Source organism: Bos indicus, chromosome 22 (genome assembly GCF_029378745.1).
Source record: "Bos indicus isolate NIAB-ARS_2022 breed Sahiwal x Tharparkar chromosome 22, NIAB-ARS_B.indTharparkar_mat_pri_1.0, whole genome shotgun sequence".
NCBI classification, from domain to species: domain Eukaryota; kingdom Metazoa; phylum Chordata; class Mammalia; order Artiodactyla; family Bovidae; genus Bos; species Bos indicus.
This window is the reverse complement of record NC_091781.1, coordinates 49,227,937-49,245,930: the sequence shown is the minus strand read 5'-3', so window position 1 is coordinate 49,245,930 and position 17,994 is coordinate 49,227,937. Positions and strand designations below refer to the sequence as shown.

Below are 17,994 nucleotides of genomic sequence, written 5' to 3'. Positions count from 1 at the left end.
GCTATGTCATGTGTGATGTCACAAAAGGCTGAATACAGAAGCAGATATGAGATCTATTGAGCCAGATACTTGATGAAAATCAGCTGGCTTTATTTTGGAAACTTTTCATAAAAAATGCCAATAAGCAATGGGTTCAGATTATTTTTAAGTAAGTTGGTAAATATATTTACATTTTCAGTTTTAATTTCTAATATGCTAAATATCAATAGATAAAAAACAAAAGCTCTTAAGGGTCCTAATAATTTTTAGTACAGTAAAGGAATCTTGAGACCAGAAAGCTTGAAGATGGCCACCAAAAGTATTCCTCTAGATTTAACTATCCTAGGAATTAGAGTAAGAAACCTCCTGTCTTTATGGCAGTGGATGGATAGGGCAAGGAGGTCAAGAACCACAGCTTATAAACTTTGTTACTTTGTACCCTCCAGACTCCTTATCCAAAACATAGCTTTCTTTTTGCATCAGCCTCAAATAGAACCTACCCAACTGCCTGATGCCATTAGCTGTTTTTCCCTGAGCCTTGTCCAGCTCTGTCCTAATGGTGAAAACCCTACCAAAAGCAAAAAATACAGCTGTATGTGAAGCTCAAATAAACATCATATATGGTTGCCAAGCAGTAGAGAGACATTTAACATTTAAAGTCTAAGTACAAAGAATACTAGACTCCAGTCTCAGGACGACTTCAACACACCTCTGCAAGCTGTAGCCACACAGATTGCATAATTTCTCTAAGAGTACAGACATGATCCTTGTCTATGGTACAGTATTTATAATCACCAAGATCAAGCACTCTATACATTTAAAGATATTTATCACGCTTAATCTAGTTTCTCAGATTCAAGTCCAAAATTTTAATTCAACAAATATTTGTTAAGCATACACCATGTGAAAACCAACATGAACATTAGCAAAAAGCCGATCTTTGAAACCTCTCTCTGGTCCCACCTTGCATAATAGGTCTTCCAATTGCAAGCAATAGAAATAAGCTGCAATAAGAGCTGGACACAAGACAGCTTGAGGAAGACTTCAGCTGGCTCCCAATACAGCTGCGCTGGGCCATATTCTATCAGAAACTCCATCATTTCCACAATCTGTTCATGAGTATATGAACATGCCTAAAAGGACAGAGATATATTATTAAAGAACTCTATCAATCTACCTGCTGTTTTCTCCAGCACAGCTCAATGCTCTAAAGATTTTAATAATAAAGCTAAATAATAAGTCTTGACACACACTTCTTGAGTCCACAGCCCACATATGAAATAATAAATGATGCTTCATCTTTTATTTGTAACTAGACTCATAATACATTCTGCCAAAAAAGGTAACAAAATGTTCAAATTATTGGTGCATGTATTTCATACCTTAAGAAAAAGAAGCACCACATAAAATAATTGATTTCTTTTCAATATGTGACTTTTAAAACATGCAGATACTCTTCTTTGTTCTAAAACATACTAATTTCAAAAATGATAGTGAAGTAAATTATAGATATACCAGGTTTCAAAAGAAAATTCCACATAGAAGCAGCTAGAATATCTATCTAGTATTTTTCACAGAAAAAAGTCCTTTCGCACACATCTCAGTTTATCTTTTAGTTTAAGTATCCCAGCGAAGTAGCAAACTTACAACTGGGAGCAAAGTAAGTTCTCGATACATCTATTTTCTTTTTTTTTCCTTTGGAGCGTGCAGCTAGGATCTTAGTTCCCTGACCAGGGATTGAACCTGGGCCATTGACGTTGAGTCATATAACCACTGTACAGCTAGAGAAGTCCCTACACCCCTATCCATTTCATTCTGCCTCCTCACAGTGCAAGTATAATCCATTAATGTACATCCCACCTGGACTCCACTGATACGAATGTGCATTTCAGGCCCAAGATGCTACAGACAATACTAACAATGTTTCTTTTTTAGACAAGGTTCTCTCACCTTGTAGGGAGGTTGAGGATGAACAAGAATGCCACCTTCAGTCCTCTGAAGAGACTGCTTCACTTGTTCCAATTTAATGGCCAGGTGAGCTTCAAAGTACTTGCGCAAGGCCATGCAGGTGTGTTTACCAGTCTGCCGGCTAGCGAATATTTCATCATCACTCAGAAGTGCACCCTGATCTTCCAAATTTAGAATCTCCAAAGTACTGATCTATTAAGAAAGGGGCAGAAGAAGGGGGCAAAAGAGAAGAACGAAAAGAAAAAGGAAAAGGAGAAAAAAGTAGAAAGATTTCAGTAGATTTTTATGCTCAAGAAGATTGATAAACATCAAAGTACATCTGTCTGTACATCATGTTAAGAGCAGACATATGAAAACAAAACACTAAACCTATATTGAAAAATGACACAGCTTTCAATCATGTTGAAAGACACAGAGGCACAAAACTGCTTTTAGAACAAGCAATTCTCCCTGTAAGATTACTATCTTCAAGGCAAGTCTACAATGGCATAGTCCTCTAACCACTTAAGAGGAAGAAAAAGTTGTGAATGAAGGAGGGAAAAAGACTTTATCCATAAAAATGACAGAAAAACCCCTCCAGTCAGAAGCTTCCTCTCTTCAGTGCTGCTGAAGGGCAGCCACATCAAGCAGGACCCCACTCCTCACAAAGAGAAGCCACTGAAGAACCTCACCAAGTTCACCAGACGACGAAGACCATCGTAGCGGTCAAAGAGTTCCAACACAGCCCGGAAGGAGAAGCAGATTGAGAAAAACATGGTAGCATGGCAGCATCCTGAGGCATGTGAACATTCCATTAGCCACAGGGTGTAGTTCACCACATCAGACAGAACATTGTGGGGATGCATGCAAACCTGCAAAGGACAAAAATAAAACACAACTTTTTAAAACGTGGGGGAAAGGAACTTCCAGAAGGTATAAAAAATTCACCAGTGTACATAGGTATCTACAAAATACAATAATCATTCCTGAGTAAGTCATTCTGATTTAAAGCTTAAGCTGTAAATAAAATTTTATGACAATCTATTCCTAGGCAGAAAACAATCTAAATTTAGAGAAATGTTTAAATTCCACCTAAGCTTTCGGAGTGTCAAACTTTGCAAATATTTTTATCCTTTAATGCTCACAAAGCTCTGTTACACAGGTATCAGGATCACCACTTAACTAATGAAGTAGCTCAGAGATGTAAGGGACTTTCCCAGGCTGATAAAAAGTTGATAAAAGTAAGGGAGCTGATAAAAGTAACTGAGCCTTCTGATACTGAAATCTCCAAGTTCAGTATCCATTCACTCACTGATTTGTTCACACACATGGTGCTGACTCCTGTCAGACAATGAATTCTGAAGCATTACCCAGGTTTGTTTGACACTTTTAACCACAATTAATTCTGTACAAATACACACAGATTAGGTTACTACTCTCAAAAGATTACATATCTTTGCAGAAAGCTAGATCGTAACGAGTAAAAAAATTAAAATCAGAAGATTACCCCATTAATAAATTTGCACAGAAGAATAAAGACACCACTGAGAGGAATTTACCAACTTCACTCTATCAGAAAAGCTACAATTGCATAAAATATAGAAGAATGCTCCAGATATAGAAACAAGGGTTGCTGTGGTGTCTAGGGACCCATTTCTTTTCTAATGTATAACCCACTTACATTTAAAAAAAAAAAAAAAACATGAAATAAAAAATCTTAACTGGAAAAACAGAAAAACCAGAGGGGTACAGTACCTCTAGAGCCCTAAGAACAACTGGAATGATTTTACTATCTCTACCACAAACTATCCTGTTAACATACACAAAGCATCATCTGTTGTTTTTATAACTGACTCGAAAATGCAAAATGTAACTCTACTGGGGGACACCTGAGAAGAGCCTGAAAATAGAATGCCCTTTCATTAAGGCCTAATCCAACTGTTTAATTGTCTCATCCAAATGCTTTTCTGTGAATGCATGAGAGTAGTCCCACCCTAAACCATTCCCATACATCTGAATGGACTGGACTTACTCTTTCCATGGCATCCTGGTTGTAGGACAGGTAATACAAGCACATGGATACACCAGTTGCAGCCATAGAAGGACGAGGAATTTCCAGTAATTTCTGTACTCCACCGTGTGCAACAAATTCTGTGGCAAACTTATTGTGGAGCAGGAGAGATGCTAGGTGCTACACAAAGAGGATACATATTACCATGGAACAATCTAGAACAAATATCTCTTCACAGAATATTAAGTTGCTAAATACAAAGACTCCTTAGAAGTAGACAACCACCCCCTCAAAACAGAAGTAAAACCAATACTGCTTAAGGGAAACAAAAAAATAAGCAAACAAAAACTGTAGAATTCGGTAACATTGCCTCCTAATACCAAAGTTTTCATGATGGTGAAAAACAAGAAATGAAGAATACTACTGTACATTATGACACACTCCTATAACTGTTTTATTATTACATATCTTCCCTAATGGATTTTTGTCACCCTTTCCATTTTAATCTTTTTAAACATAATCAGCTTTATGTTTTAGCTTTGGCCCAGTCACTGATTTACCCAAAACTCTGCTTTCTTTTAAACTGATACTTGCTTATATCCTCAAAAACAAACTTCAAAAAACTAGTACATTTCTGGTACTAATCAGAATGCACTTTAAATAGACTTTATTAATAATACATTTCATAGCCTCTCTGGGTGGACCTGAACTGGGCAATTTAAGGGCAGGGAGTGCAATGCAAGCAGCAGGCTACTCAATGACTTTGAATCCAGGCCAACATGGATGCAGCCTCATAACTAGAGCTCCCCCTCCCGTTTCTCACACCAAAGTGTCTTCTGGGTCATGAGACAGGCAGCAAGCAGTACAGACAAAACGATACAGATTTGTAACTGATACTTGTACAAATTTCACCAAGGTCAATAGGTGTGTACCCTCTTCAGACATTCTCTCAATACACAGACTCGGACTAATCCTTGTATATAATTCAAACCCCTTCCCTATTAACTTTTCTTGTCTGATACACAAATCTCTACCACCAAGCCTTTCCCTGCTGCTGCTAAGTCGCTTCAGTTGTGTCCGACTCTGTGCGACCCCATAGAGTACTTTCCCTAAGAAACAGCTAAGCCATGTATGGTTCCCTCCCCAATACTCAGACCATTGCATGTGCTTTTTTCTCAAAACCACTACCATAAATTGGCAGTTCCACTGCCAGAATCAGCAGCAGGGAAAACAGAACAAACAAAAGGCTCAATCTTTACCAAAAAGCTTAATTCTAGTTGGCTCAACACAGCCCATACGTGGCTCACCTCACTCTTGTGGGCAAAGACTCTATTTTCACTCCTTATACTGTACCTCCATATAAGGTCTAGTTCTTCATTTACTATTTTAACCCATTTTGTTTCTACTAACTTCAATACTTACCCCTTCTCCTGCACAACTGAGTCTTCCTTTTGAACAAAACCGTACATATAACTTTCTACACTTTTTATTTCCTCATAATAAAGATCTCTTATCTGGTTTTACCCTGTTCATCCTTATTCCATTTTCTCTAACCCCTTATATGATTCTGCATAGAAACAGGTGAATAACGACACCCATTATAGGTTCTCATACAAAGACCTACAGAAATAGCAACTGCCCAAAGCCCTTCTTCCACTATTTCCTTTTCAAGACAGGATGCTGCATCTGAAAGCAATACCTTGGGCCACTGGAGACAACTTTGACCTCCAGCTTCATCCCACTGTTCAAAGTAAAATCATGAGTTTGCATACTTTATACACATACACACACACTGCATTCCACACACAGGGATACATGTTACTTTAATTTATGTCTGACCTCCTCCAAACTTAAAATTTCTGGGGTCTGCAAGTCAAATTTCATCATTTCTATTTAATTCCAATACACTTTGGAACTGTGCTGGCCAACACTGTAGTCATTGGTTACATGTGGCTAATTTCATTAAAATTAAGTTAAAAACTCAGGAGCTCAGTGGCACTAGCTACATTTTACATGCTCATTTGTGGCTAGTAGCCACTGTACTGAAAAGCACAAAGAACATTTCCATCATCACCAAAAGTTCTATTGGACAGTGTAGCTCTGGAATATCAGGAATGAAATTATACCTTTAAAGAGCAAGAACATCATCTCTTTTTCAGAGGTTTTGTCTAGAAGCTACTATTTCTCAAAGAGACCATTCCTTCCTTTGTGCCCCAATACTTCTGTCACAACATCTGTATTTTAAAAAAATCATAGGCTTACATGCCTGGCTCTCTCAACCACATGATAAGCAGCAGAGACTTAATTTATTTGTCTAATACTATAAACATCACAGAACAGTACTGTGTCCATTAGTTACCTGTTAGGTAGAACTGTAATAGCCACAATGTTATTCATTCAACTTAACCTCTCTCCCTTCAGATTACCTTAATCATGAAGAGGTATGGATTTAGTGGGCTACACATACCTGCCCACCTATACTTAGCCCTTTTGCAACCTAGAAATTCCTTTACTTTCACTGAATTTGGGTATGTCCCTATTTCTTTACTCATTTTCTGATTTATACTCTAGATAACCTAACATCATACAATATGTATACAGTTAAAAACTTGGTAAGGCTCAACTCTTCTATTTAAACAAGAAATTTTCATTTGTTGCTACTGACACATCTGGTAATAGAAACATTCTAAACAATAAAATCCAGAGATGTTTATACCAAAACACATAGACAATCCACATTAATTAAATGCTTGGTAACTAATATTTTCAAGAACTTTACCTTGAGCGCCTCAAATGTAAGCAGGACATCATTAGTTTGTTTTAAGTCAATGTAGAACATCATCAACTCCCGTGATCCAAGCTGCATGAATATGGGAAGTAACTGAAATGAACACCAAAAACATGTCTTAACATTTGAATTTATTTTCACATATTTCCTGATAGAAGACTAAAGAAACCCTTCCTCCCTCCTTTATAAAGATAAACATATAAACACATTTTGTTCGAAAAGACCTTATCAGGAGTGACTTCCTTAAGACTTTACCAGTTTGACACAGACTTTTCTGTATTAGAATGAAAACACATCAATGTATAATATGCCACCACAAAATACCCCAGAAATAACACAGTAGTCTTAAAGCATGAACACTACGTTTCCCAGTAAGCTTACCTCCTGATATTCTCCTAAAGGGGTCAAATACTGGAGAATAAGTCGCTGCTCAATAGCAGGAGTCATAGGATAAAGGGTATAATTGGTGCCAATCACCCAGGGGGACATTTCTGACCAGCTGCTATTAGACAATTCAACAAACATGCGGTCTGGATCAGATGATGAAAAACCCAACTTTTGCTTGGCTTTCCTGAAGCTCTCTCTGTCAGCCTGTTTTGTTGACTTGTTTTTCCTCAATGCCCCTTCTTCAAGTTTCGTTGCTGAGTTCACTCTGCTACTGGTCTTGTGGCCTGACTCAAGATGAAAGGAGATCTCCATGTCTCCAGAAGCTTCCTCTTGTTCGCCATCTACTACATCTACAGCCATGTCGCCATAGTCCATATCCACAGCTTCTTCATCCAGAGGCAAAAGGGGTTCAGAGGAGAGCTTTCGTGGGCTAGGACGCTTGCTTTCTTGCCTTGAACCTACTTCCTGAAGCTGCAGCTCCCTCAATCTTCGAAGCACTATTGCCACCTATCAACAGATATTGGAATAAAACAGATTTATCTCTTCTGTATCTTAAAAGAGTCATGTAATTCTTACTTCCATTTAAGGATACTCAGACAGTTATCTCAATGACTGATAAGAGTACAGATCTGACAAGCATGTTGACTTGATTCCCACAGCTTGATGAAATAAATAATGGCTAAAAGTCTCATTCCTCATACAATTTCCAAGAATCTAAACCTAAATCTAAATCTAAATCTGCAGATAAAACCTAATTCACAGCACATCTGTCTGGATCATGCTGGACCAGACCATCAAATTTGAAGGGGCAGACACTAGGTATATTCAAAGTTTTTTACAAGTGTCTTTGAAAATCAAACATGAAGGTTTTTCAAACTTTTATCTGTATTCTGTTAAATACTGTCATCCACATTACACATAATTACATAAGCTATTTTTCAAGTTCACCACTTATGTTTTCCTTTAGGTACTCATTTTTTGATCTGATCCAAAACTGTAGTAGTATGGTTAGTTTAAAAAAAAAAAAAAAGAGTGATCAGGCCTGCAACTTAAACTGAATTTAAAAAAAAACAAACAATGGTGACCAGACCAGAAGAGGGGTGAATGGATGGATGAGTATGTCATAAATATAAATATAGTAAATGTTCACAATCAATGTAAGTGGTCTATATACAGGTGTTTGCTGTAAAATTGTATTTTGCTATATGTTCGAAATTTTTCATAATCCAAATGTGGGAAAGGAAGAGGGAATGGTACTGTTTATCTGGTACAAACTATCATGATCTTTGACAAAATGAAAAACTGCTATATGCAAGTTAAAGAAAACGTACAGTCAAAACTCTTACATAAGGTAAGAGTTGAAATGCTCATATTATAGCTATACTTTAGTACAATGAATAAGATCTACTGACTCAACTTCAGGTAGCAAGAAAGAATGAGTGAATATACTATCTTACATGAAAAAGTCACTATGACACGGCCCTTACCAGCTGTGAGTTCTCATCCCTGTAGTTAGCAGCGATGTCTTGATTCTCCATAGCACCACCTAACAGACCAGTAGAATATGTCCTCAGTGGCTGATCAGCCTCTCGGGCCCATTTGAAAAGGTTCTCAACAATTCCTTCCTTTAGTAAAGGAAATGAAAGAGTACAAATCAGGTGGGTCAAGATCTCATAATTCCAGATATAAGCAATGACTTCAGTTGATAAAAAAAAATTTTTTAATAAAATATTTCAATATTGCTCATAAGATTACAAAATCTAAGCAAACTAAATGTACTACAGTAGGTGGTTTAAAATAACTGTGCATCTATGAAACAGTCCTATTTATCCACGAAAACTCAAGCTAAAGATCAACTATCACATAATGTAGCTATTAAGTCCCAAAAGGTTCCATAACCAAGCGTTGGGTACTAAAAATTCTACGTGCCTCTTTGAAGTTCACAACGCACAATTAACATTATCAATGTCTAAGAAGTTCTCCATCAAACAAGTGTTTAACTTCACATATCCCACTCTTAGTGTTTATTATGAAATAAAATACATAAACATGTACAGTCCAAAGAAAATGAAAATCACCTCTGTGATTTACCAATGAGCTTAAGAAACAGAAACCTCCCATGTGTCCCTCCCTACCATTTACCTCCTTCCTCTCCAAAGGGTATCTACCTTCCTAAATTTTAATAATTTTGTTGTAGAGCTTTTGTTAAATGTTATAGGCTTTGACCTGTATAAACTGTGTGTGTCATATGTATTTTTCTGCAACTTGTTTCTTTTACTCAACTTTATGTTTTTTACATTCATCTATACTGTTATGTGTAATTGTCACAAACAGTACCCAACATAAGACAGGCCTTACATACAATTACTTAATCCTTGTATCAGCTTTGTATGATGGACAAAGTACTATATTTACAGAAGAGAACACTGTCACAATGAGGTTAAGTAACTTACCAAAGTCACAAAACTAGTAAGTAGCAGAGCTGGGGTCTTATCCCAGGCAGCATACCTCCAAATGCTCTTCACCTCCATGTTCTGCTGCTATTTTGTTTGCTTAACTTTTACCTTTTTGTGTGTGCAAATATGTCCCTAGAGTAGACACCTAGGAACAGAACTACTAAGTCACAGGTGTGTATGTTCAACTTTACTAGAGGCAGCCAAACTATTTTTCAAAGGGATCACAACAATTCACATTTCCGACTTGAATAGTCCATTTCTTTTAATACATCTTACTAAAAGTTGACCACTATCAGACTTTTTTTTTTTTGTAATAAGGTGGGTATGAAAATTTAATGCTTCATTTAACTCGAATTTTCTCATTTACTAACGAGGTTTAGCATTTTTTTCATGCCTTATGATCATTCATACTTTCACCTTCTGTGAAATACTCATGTCTTTTACCAGTGTTTCATGATAAGCACAAAGTCTTAATTTTATGTAATCATATATAATAATATTTTCTTTTAAACTGTGTGCACTTTATATCTTAAACTCTTCCCTAAGGTCATGGTGTCATTCTCCTATATATTTCTAAGTTTTAAACTTTCTTCAAAAAAGTTATTAACACTCTGAACAATACACTTTGAGAAATTTTGTTTTAAAATACTTACTGATGTGAAAACAAACATTATCATCTACTTTAAGTGTCTTTCATTCTTCTTTCTGAACAGCATAAAAAACCTTAAATACTAACTCCAACTATTCCCTTCCATCTACATGTTACCCAGAATTTGTTCCCTCTTTTGTCCCCCCAAAACTGTAGTCAATATTTCTAGGTTTATAGAAGTTCTCTGAAGACATTTTCTACTATGGCCTCTACTGATGCTGTGGCAAAACTTGCTGTTAATTTGCAGGAATCTTTTTTACTCTAGTTGCTTTTAAAATCTTTTGTCTTTGGTATTCTTCTTTGGGCTTTCTGAATCTGAGTGGTCATGTCTTTCATTTATTAAGATCCTAGCCTCATCTCTCTGAATACGGCCTTTCTATTCCGTGCGTGCATGAGAGAGAGAGAAAGAGAATCTGAGTGGTCACGTCTTTCATTTATTTGTAAGATCCTAGCCTCCTGTCTCTGAACACTACCTTTCTATTCTCTTATGTATATGTGTATGTGATCTTTGTGCCCTCACCACACAGCATGTGGGATCACAGTTTCCCAACCAGAGATAAACCCATGCTCCCTGCAGTGGAAGCGGGGACTGTTAACCACTGGACCATCAGGCAAGTTCCTTCTTTTTCTGAAACTCCTTTTAGATATGTTCAAAATTTTCTAATTCTAGTCTCCATGTCTCAACTTCTTTCATATTTTTCTTCTCTTTTCTAAGCACTTCATTCTAGTTCCTTGGTTCATTTTCCAAATGGCCATTTTTCCCAGTCTTATAATTCTGATTTTTCTTTTTTTACATTCAATGATTTCTAACTATTTTAACCATTTTAAGTGTGCAATTCAGTGGGATTAAGTACATTCACAATGCTGTATAACCATTATCACTATATTTCTAGAATTTCATTATCCCAAACAGAAACTCTTTATTCCAGTTTTCAATAATGGATAGAACTGAACAGAAAATCAACAATGAAACAGAGAAGCTGAACAACACTGAAAATCAATTCAATCTAAAAGACATAGAGATAATACTCTATCCAACAAGAGCAGAATATACATTTTTCTCAAGTACAGGTGGAACATCTCCCAGAATAGACCCATATTTTAGGCCACAAAACACATCTTAATAATTTTAAAAGGGCTTACCTCTTACAAAGAATTTTTTTCAATCACAATGGAATGAAATGTGAAATCAATAACCCAAGAGAAAACTGGAAAATTCACATGTGGAAATTAACAGTCATAACCAACCAATGGGTCAAATTAGAAATCACAGCGAAATTAGTACCTTGAGATGAATGAAAACAAAAACACAACACACCAAAACTGATGGGATGCTACCAAAGCAGTGCAAAGGGCAAAATTTATATCTACAAGTACATAAAAAGAAAAAAAGGTCACAAATTAATAACCTAATTATATACTTCAAGAAATAAGAGCAAATAAAACCCAAAGATAACAGATATAAAAATAATAATAAAGTTTAGAGTGGAGATAGATAAAATATCAAATAGAAAAATATAGAAAATTAATGAAACCAAAAGTTGTTTTTTTGAAAGGATCAAAAAAAATTGACACAGGGCTTCCCTGGTGGTACAGTGTTAAGAATTCACCTTGCAAAACAAGGGACATGGGTTCGATCCCTGGTACAAGAAAATCCCACATGCTGAAAAGCAACTAAACCCATGCACCACAACTACTGAAGCACGTGAGCCCTAGAGCCCACGCTGTGCAACAAGAGAAGCCACCACAATGAGAAGCCTGGGTACTGCAATAAAGAGCAGCCCCAACTGGCCACACTAGAGAAAGCCCAAGAGCAGCAACAAAGACCCGGCACAGCCAAAAATAAATAAGTAATTTTTTTTTAAATTGACAAACCTTGAGCTAGATTGACCTCAAGAAAAAAGACGAAAAATTACTAGAATCAAAAATAAAAGGGAACATATTACTACTAATTTTACAGAAACAAAGGATTATAAGGGAACTCACTGGCAGACCAGTGGTTAGGACTGTGCTTTCATGTTTGAGAGTATAGGTTAGGTCCCTGCTCAGGGAACTAAGGTCCTGCAAGCCATGTGCTGCACAGTCGAAAAACAGAGGGGAGGGAGGATTTCAGGAGAACACTATAAACAAAAAATTCAGTAACTTAGGTTAAATGCACAAACTTCTAGAAACACAATCTACAAAAACTGACTAATGAAGAAACAGAAAAACTGAACAGATCTATAACCATTAAGGAGGGTTAAACTGTCATCAAACCCATCCCAAATAGAAAAACCTAGGACCAGATAGTTTACCTGGTAAATTCTACCAAACATTTAAGGAATTAATACCAAGCCTTTTGAAACTCTTCCAAAAAACTGATGAAAAGGGAAAACTTCCCAACTAATTCTATGAAGCCAACATTATCCTGATACCAAATACCCTGATACAAAGACAGTGCAAGAAAACTAGATATCCTTTATGACTACTGGTGTAAAAGTTCTCAAAACATACTTGCAAACTGAATTAAACAGCATCATAAGAGATTACTGTATATACCACAACCAAGTGAATCTACCCAAATGTGCAAATACGGTTCAAAATGCAAAAATCAATCTATGTAACAGACCACATTAATTGAATTCGTGTGAATTAATTCTTGTGAATTAGTAGAAAACCACATGACAGTGTCAACTGATAAGAAAAAAATCATTTGACAGAAGTAAATTTAAGGGCCTAGATCTGATAGATAGAGTGCCTGATGAACTATGGACTGAGGTTCGTGACACTGTACAGGAGACAGGGATCAAGACCATCCCCATGGAAAAGAAATGCAAAAAAGCAAAATGGCTGTCTGGGGAGGCCTTACAAATAGTTGTGAAAGAAGAGAAGCGAAAAGCAAAGGAGAAAAAGGAAAGATATAAACATCTGAATACAGAGTTCCAAAGAATAGCAAGAAGAGATAAGAAAGCCTTCTTCAGCGATCAATGCAAAGAAATAGAGGAAAACAACAGAATGGGGAAAGACTAGGGATCTCTTCAAGAAAATCAGAGACACCAAAGGAACATTTCATGCAAAGATGGGCTCGATAAAGGACAGAAATGGTATGGACCTAACAGAAGCAGAAGATATTAAGAAGAGGTGGCAAGAATACACAGAAGAACTGTACAAAAAAGATCTTCACGACCCAGATAATCACGATGGTGTGATCACTGACCTAGAGCCAGACATCCTGGAATGTGAAGTCAAGTGGGCCTTAGGAAGCATCACCACGAACAAAGCTAGTGGAGGTGATGGAATTCCAGTTGAGCTATTTCAAATCCTGAAAGATGATGCTGTGAAAGTGCTGCACTCAATATGACAGCAAATTTGGAAAACTCAGCAGTGGCCACAGGACTGGAAAAGGTCAGTTTTCATTCCAATCCCAAAGAAAGGCAATGCCAAAGAATGCTCAAACTACCGCACAATTGCACTCATCTCACACGCTAGTAAAGTAATGCTCAAAATTCTCCAAGCCAGGCTTCAGCAATATGTGAACGGTGAACTTCCTGATGTTCAAGCTGGTTTTAGAAAAGGCAGAGGAACCAGAGATCAAATTGCCACCATCCGCTGGATCACGGAAAAAGCAAGAGAGTTCCAGAAAAGCATCTATTTCTGCTTTATTGACTCTGCCAAAGCCTTTGACTATGTGGATCACAATAAAGCGTGGAAAATTCTGAAAGAGATGGGAATACCAGACCACCTGATCTGCCTCTTGAGAAATCTGTATGCAGGTCAGGAAGCAACAGTTAGAACTGGACGTGGAACAACAGACTGGTTCCAAATAGGAAAAGGAGTACGTCAAGGCTGTATATTGTCACCTGCTTATTTAACCTATATGCAGAGTACATCATGAGAAACGCTGAGCTGGATGAAGCACAAACTGGAATCAAGATTGCCAGGAGAAATATCAATAACCTCAGATATGCAGATGACACCACCCTTATGGCAGAAAGTGAAGAGGAACTAAAACGCCTCTTGATGAAAGTGAAAGAGGAAAGTGAAAAAGTTGGCTTAAAGCTCAACATTCAGAAGACGAAGATCATCGCATCTGGTCACATCAGTTCATGGGAAGTGGATGGGGAAACAGTGGAAACAGTGGCAGACTTTATTTTGTTGGGCTCCGAAATCACTGCAGATGGTGACTGCAGCCATGAAATTAAAAGACGCTTACTCCTTGGAAGGAAAGTTATGACCAACCTAGACAGCATATTGAAAAGCAGAGACATTACTTTGTCAACAAAGGTCCGTCTAGTCAAGGCTATGGTTTCTCCAGTAGTCATGTATGGATGTGAGATTTGGACTATAAAGAAAGCTGAGTGCTGAAGAACTGATGTTTTTGAACTATGGTGTTGGAGAAGACTCTTGAGATTCCCTTGAACTGCAGGGAGATCAAACAATCCTAAAGGAAATCAGTCCTGAATATTCATTGGAAGGACTGATGTTGAAGCTGAAACTCCAATATTTTGGCCACCTGATGCGAAGAATTGACTCAATGGAAAAGACCCTGATGCTGGGAAAGATTGAAAGTAGGTGAAGAAGGGGAAGACAGAGGATGAGATGGCTGGATGGCATCACCCGACTCGATGGACATGAGTTTGAGCAAGCTCTGGGAGTTGGTGAAGGACAGGGAAGCCTTGGTGTGCTGCAGTCCATGGGGTTGCAAAGAGTCAGACACGACTGAGTGACTGAACTGAAGGAGAAAGCTGAGCTCAAGGTAATGAAGAGCAGAATGAATAATGCAGAAGGAAGAATAAGTGATCTGAAAGAACACTGGAAATCACCCAAAGAGACAGAAAACCAAAATTTTTTTTAAAGTGAAAGCAACATAAGAGACCTATGGGATAATATAAACCAAATCTATGTATAATAGGGATTCTAGAAGGAGAAGAAAGAGAAAAGGGGACTGAAAATGTATTTAAAGAAATTATGGCTGAAAACTTCCCAAACCTAAAGAACATCTGAGAAGCACAGACGGTCCCAAACAAGATGAACCCATACCTACACTAAGACACATGAAAATAAAAATGGCAAAAGTTAAAGACAGAGGATTCTAAAAATGGCAAGAGAAAAACACGGAGTTAATTACAGGGAAACCCCTAGAAACACTGCAGGCCAGAAGAGAGTGGCAAAATATATTCCAAGTCTTGAAAAGGAAAAATCTGCAACTGAGAATATTCCACCAAGCAAAATCATTTAGAACAGGATGAAAAATAAAGAACTTATCAGGCAAGCAAAAAGTAAAAGAACACAGCAATACTAAGCCTACTATCATATAAAAGAAATATGAAAAGGTCTTCTCTATACAGGAAAGAAGCAAGAAGATATAGAAAGATCACACTGGAAAGTCAGTCACTTAAATTAGCCAGTATACGATCAAAAAGATTAAAAAAATCCTATTTGAGAAAGTGATGATAAACATAAGGAACAGCAAAAGGATAAAGATGAAGATATTAAAAAAAAGACATTAAAGTCATAAAATGTAGGGAAGGAGAGTAAGAAATACATTTTTTTTTTTAGAATGTGGTCAGGCCTGTATGACTGTCTAAACGAAGCAAAGAGCAAAGGTTAACATATACGTAAAACAAGACAATCACAAATCAAAAATACACAATAGATTCACAAAAACCAAAAAGAAGAGAACATAAACGTAAAATAAAAGGAAATAAGCCAAAATAAAGAAAAGAAAGAAAAAGGAAAATGGAGCAAAGAACCAACTGGAACACAAGGTTTAAAATGGCAATAAATATATATGTATCATTAATTACCTAAATGTCAGTGAAGTGACTGCTCCAATCAAAAGACATTAAGTAGCAGACTGGATAAAAAAACAAGAGCTTTGCTGCCTGAAAGAGACTTACCTTAGGGCAAAGGACACACACAGATTGAGAGTGAGAGGACTGAGAAAGACATTTCAGGCAAACAGAAATGCAAGAAAAGGGGAGTCAATATTTTTATCAGACAAAACAGACTTAAAGGCAAAGGCCATAAAGCAGGACACTATATAATGGTAAAAGGATCAATACAAGACTTTACATCCATCAGCATACATGCACCTAATATGTGTGTGTGCTTAGTCACTTCAGTTGTGTCCGACTCTCTGCAACCCTATGGACCGTGGTCCGCCAGGCTCCTCTGTCCATGGGATTCTCCAGGCAAGAATACTGGAGTGGGTTGCCATTTCCTTCTCCATGCACCTAATATAGGAGTTCACCCAAATACATAAAACAAATACTAACAGATATAAAGGGAGAAGTTAATAGGAATACGATAGGAGACTTAAACACACCACATACATCAATGAACAGATCCTCTAGACAGAAAATCAAGAAGGCGAGAGAGATCAAAAATGATATAATAGAAGAGTTAGACTTAATTGATATTTTTCAAGACATTACATCCAAAAACACCCAGGTCACATTGTTTTTAAGTTCACATGGAACCCTCTCTAGGACTGACCACATACTAGGGTAGAAAATCTCAACATTTAAAAGAAATTATTTCAAGCGTCTTCTCTGATCACAATGGCATGAAACTATTAGTAGAAATCCAGCAAAGGAAAACAAATGAGAAAATATTAACAAATTCACCATGAGAAGAGAAATGAGAAATAAACAATTGCATGGAGACTAAACTATGTGCTACTAAAAAGCCAAAGGGTCAACAAAGAAATCAAAAAGGAAATGATAAAATTACCTTGAAAAACACAACAATGAAAACACAACCATACAAAATTTATACCATGCAGCAGTTCTTAAAGAGACATTCATAGAGATATAGGCCTTTCTCAGTTTAAAAAGAAGAAAAATCTCAAATAAATGACCTATCACCTAAAAGAATTAGAAAAACAAACAAAATCCAAAGTCACCAGAAGGAAGGAAATAAATATCAGAGAGTAAATGAATAAAACAGAGGTTTAAAAAAACAGGGAATTCACTGGCAGCCCAGTGGACAGGACAGCACACTTTTACGGGCCTGGGCTGACCCCTGGTTGGGGAACTAAGATCCCAACCAGAACAGTACAACCAAACAAAAGTAAAACAGAAGGAGAAACTAAGAGCTGGCTCTTTGAAAGGGTTAAAAAAAACGTCTGACAAACCTCTGGCCATGTTCACCAAGAAGAGACAGAACACAAGTAAAATTAACAATGAAAAAGGAGAAATCTCAACCCATACTGCAGAAATACAAAAGAACTGTAAGAGAATTCTATGAACAATTATATGTTCATAATTTGATGTGACAACCTAGAAGAAATAAGACAACTTTCTACAAACTATACAGCCCAACAAAATCAAATCAAGAATAATTTGAGCCAACTGATCACTAGAAGTGAAACAGAATCTGTAATTAAAAAAAACAAACCTCCCTACAAAGAAAAGTCCAGGCCCAGGTGGCATCACAGGTAAACTGTATCAAACATAAAAAGAACTTATACCAATCCTTCTCAAATTCTTCCAAAAGACAGAAGAGGAGGGGAAGCTCCCAAAGATATTCTAAGAAGCCACCATCACCCTGAGCACAAACCCCCAAAAAAAGATACCACAAAAGAAAATCACATGCCCATATCTTTGATGAATACAGATGAGAAAAATCTCAACAAAATAGCAGCTGAATCCAACAACACATGAAAGGTCACTCACTATGACCAAATGGGACGCATCCCACATTCACAAGAATGGTTCCACATGTGCAAAGTAATCAATGCAACACACCACAAAACAAAAGCAAAGTAAAAAACACATGACTATCTCAAAAGATG

At 37.0% G+C, this 17,994-nt stretch overlaps 1 protein-coding gene across 6 annotated transcripts in view; it reads right to left on the bottom strand.

Moving 5' to 3' along the window:
- DCAF1 (DDB1 and CUL4 associated factor 1) overlaps window positions 1-17,994 on the bottom strand; it is a 92,233-nt gene that overhangs the window by 33,029 nt on the left and 41,210 nt on the right. For all 6 annotated transcript variants that reach the window (XR_011563034.1, XM_070776624.1, XM_019984439.2 and 3 more), the window contains 7 exons: window positions 8,600-8,737; window positions 7,107-7,619; window positions 6,717-6,818; window positions 3,959-4,117; window positions 2,619-2,798; window positions 1,930-2,139; window positions 943-1,112 (listed from right to left, as the gene is read on the bottom strand). Coding sequence is in view for 5 of the 6 variants with exons in the window: in XM_070776624.1 (XP_070632725.1) it covers window positions 943-1,112; window positions 1,930-2,139; window positions 2,619-2,798; window positions 3,959-4,117; window positions 6,717-6,818; window positions 7,107-7,619; window positions 8,600-8,737 (1,472 nt within the window). In the remaining variant the exon portion in view is untranslated. The remainder of the gene's footprint in view (window positions 1-942; window positions 1,113-1,929; window positions 2,140-2,618; window positions 2,799-3,958; window positions 4,118-6,716; window positions 6,819-7,106; window positions 7,620-8,599; window positions 8,738-17,994) is intronic.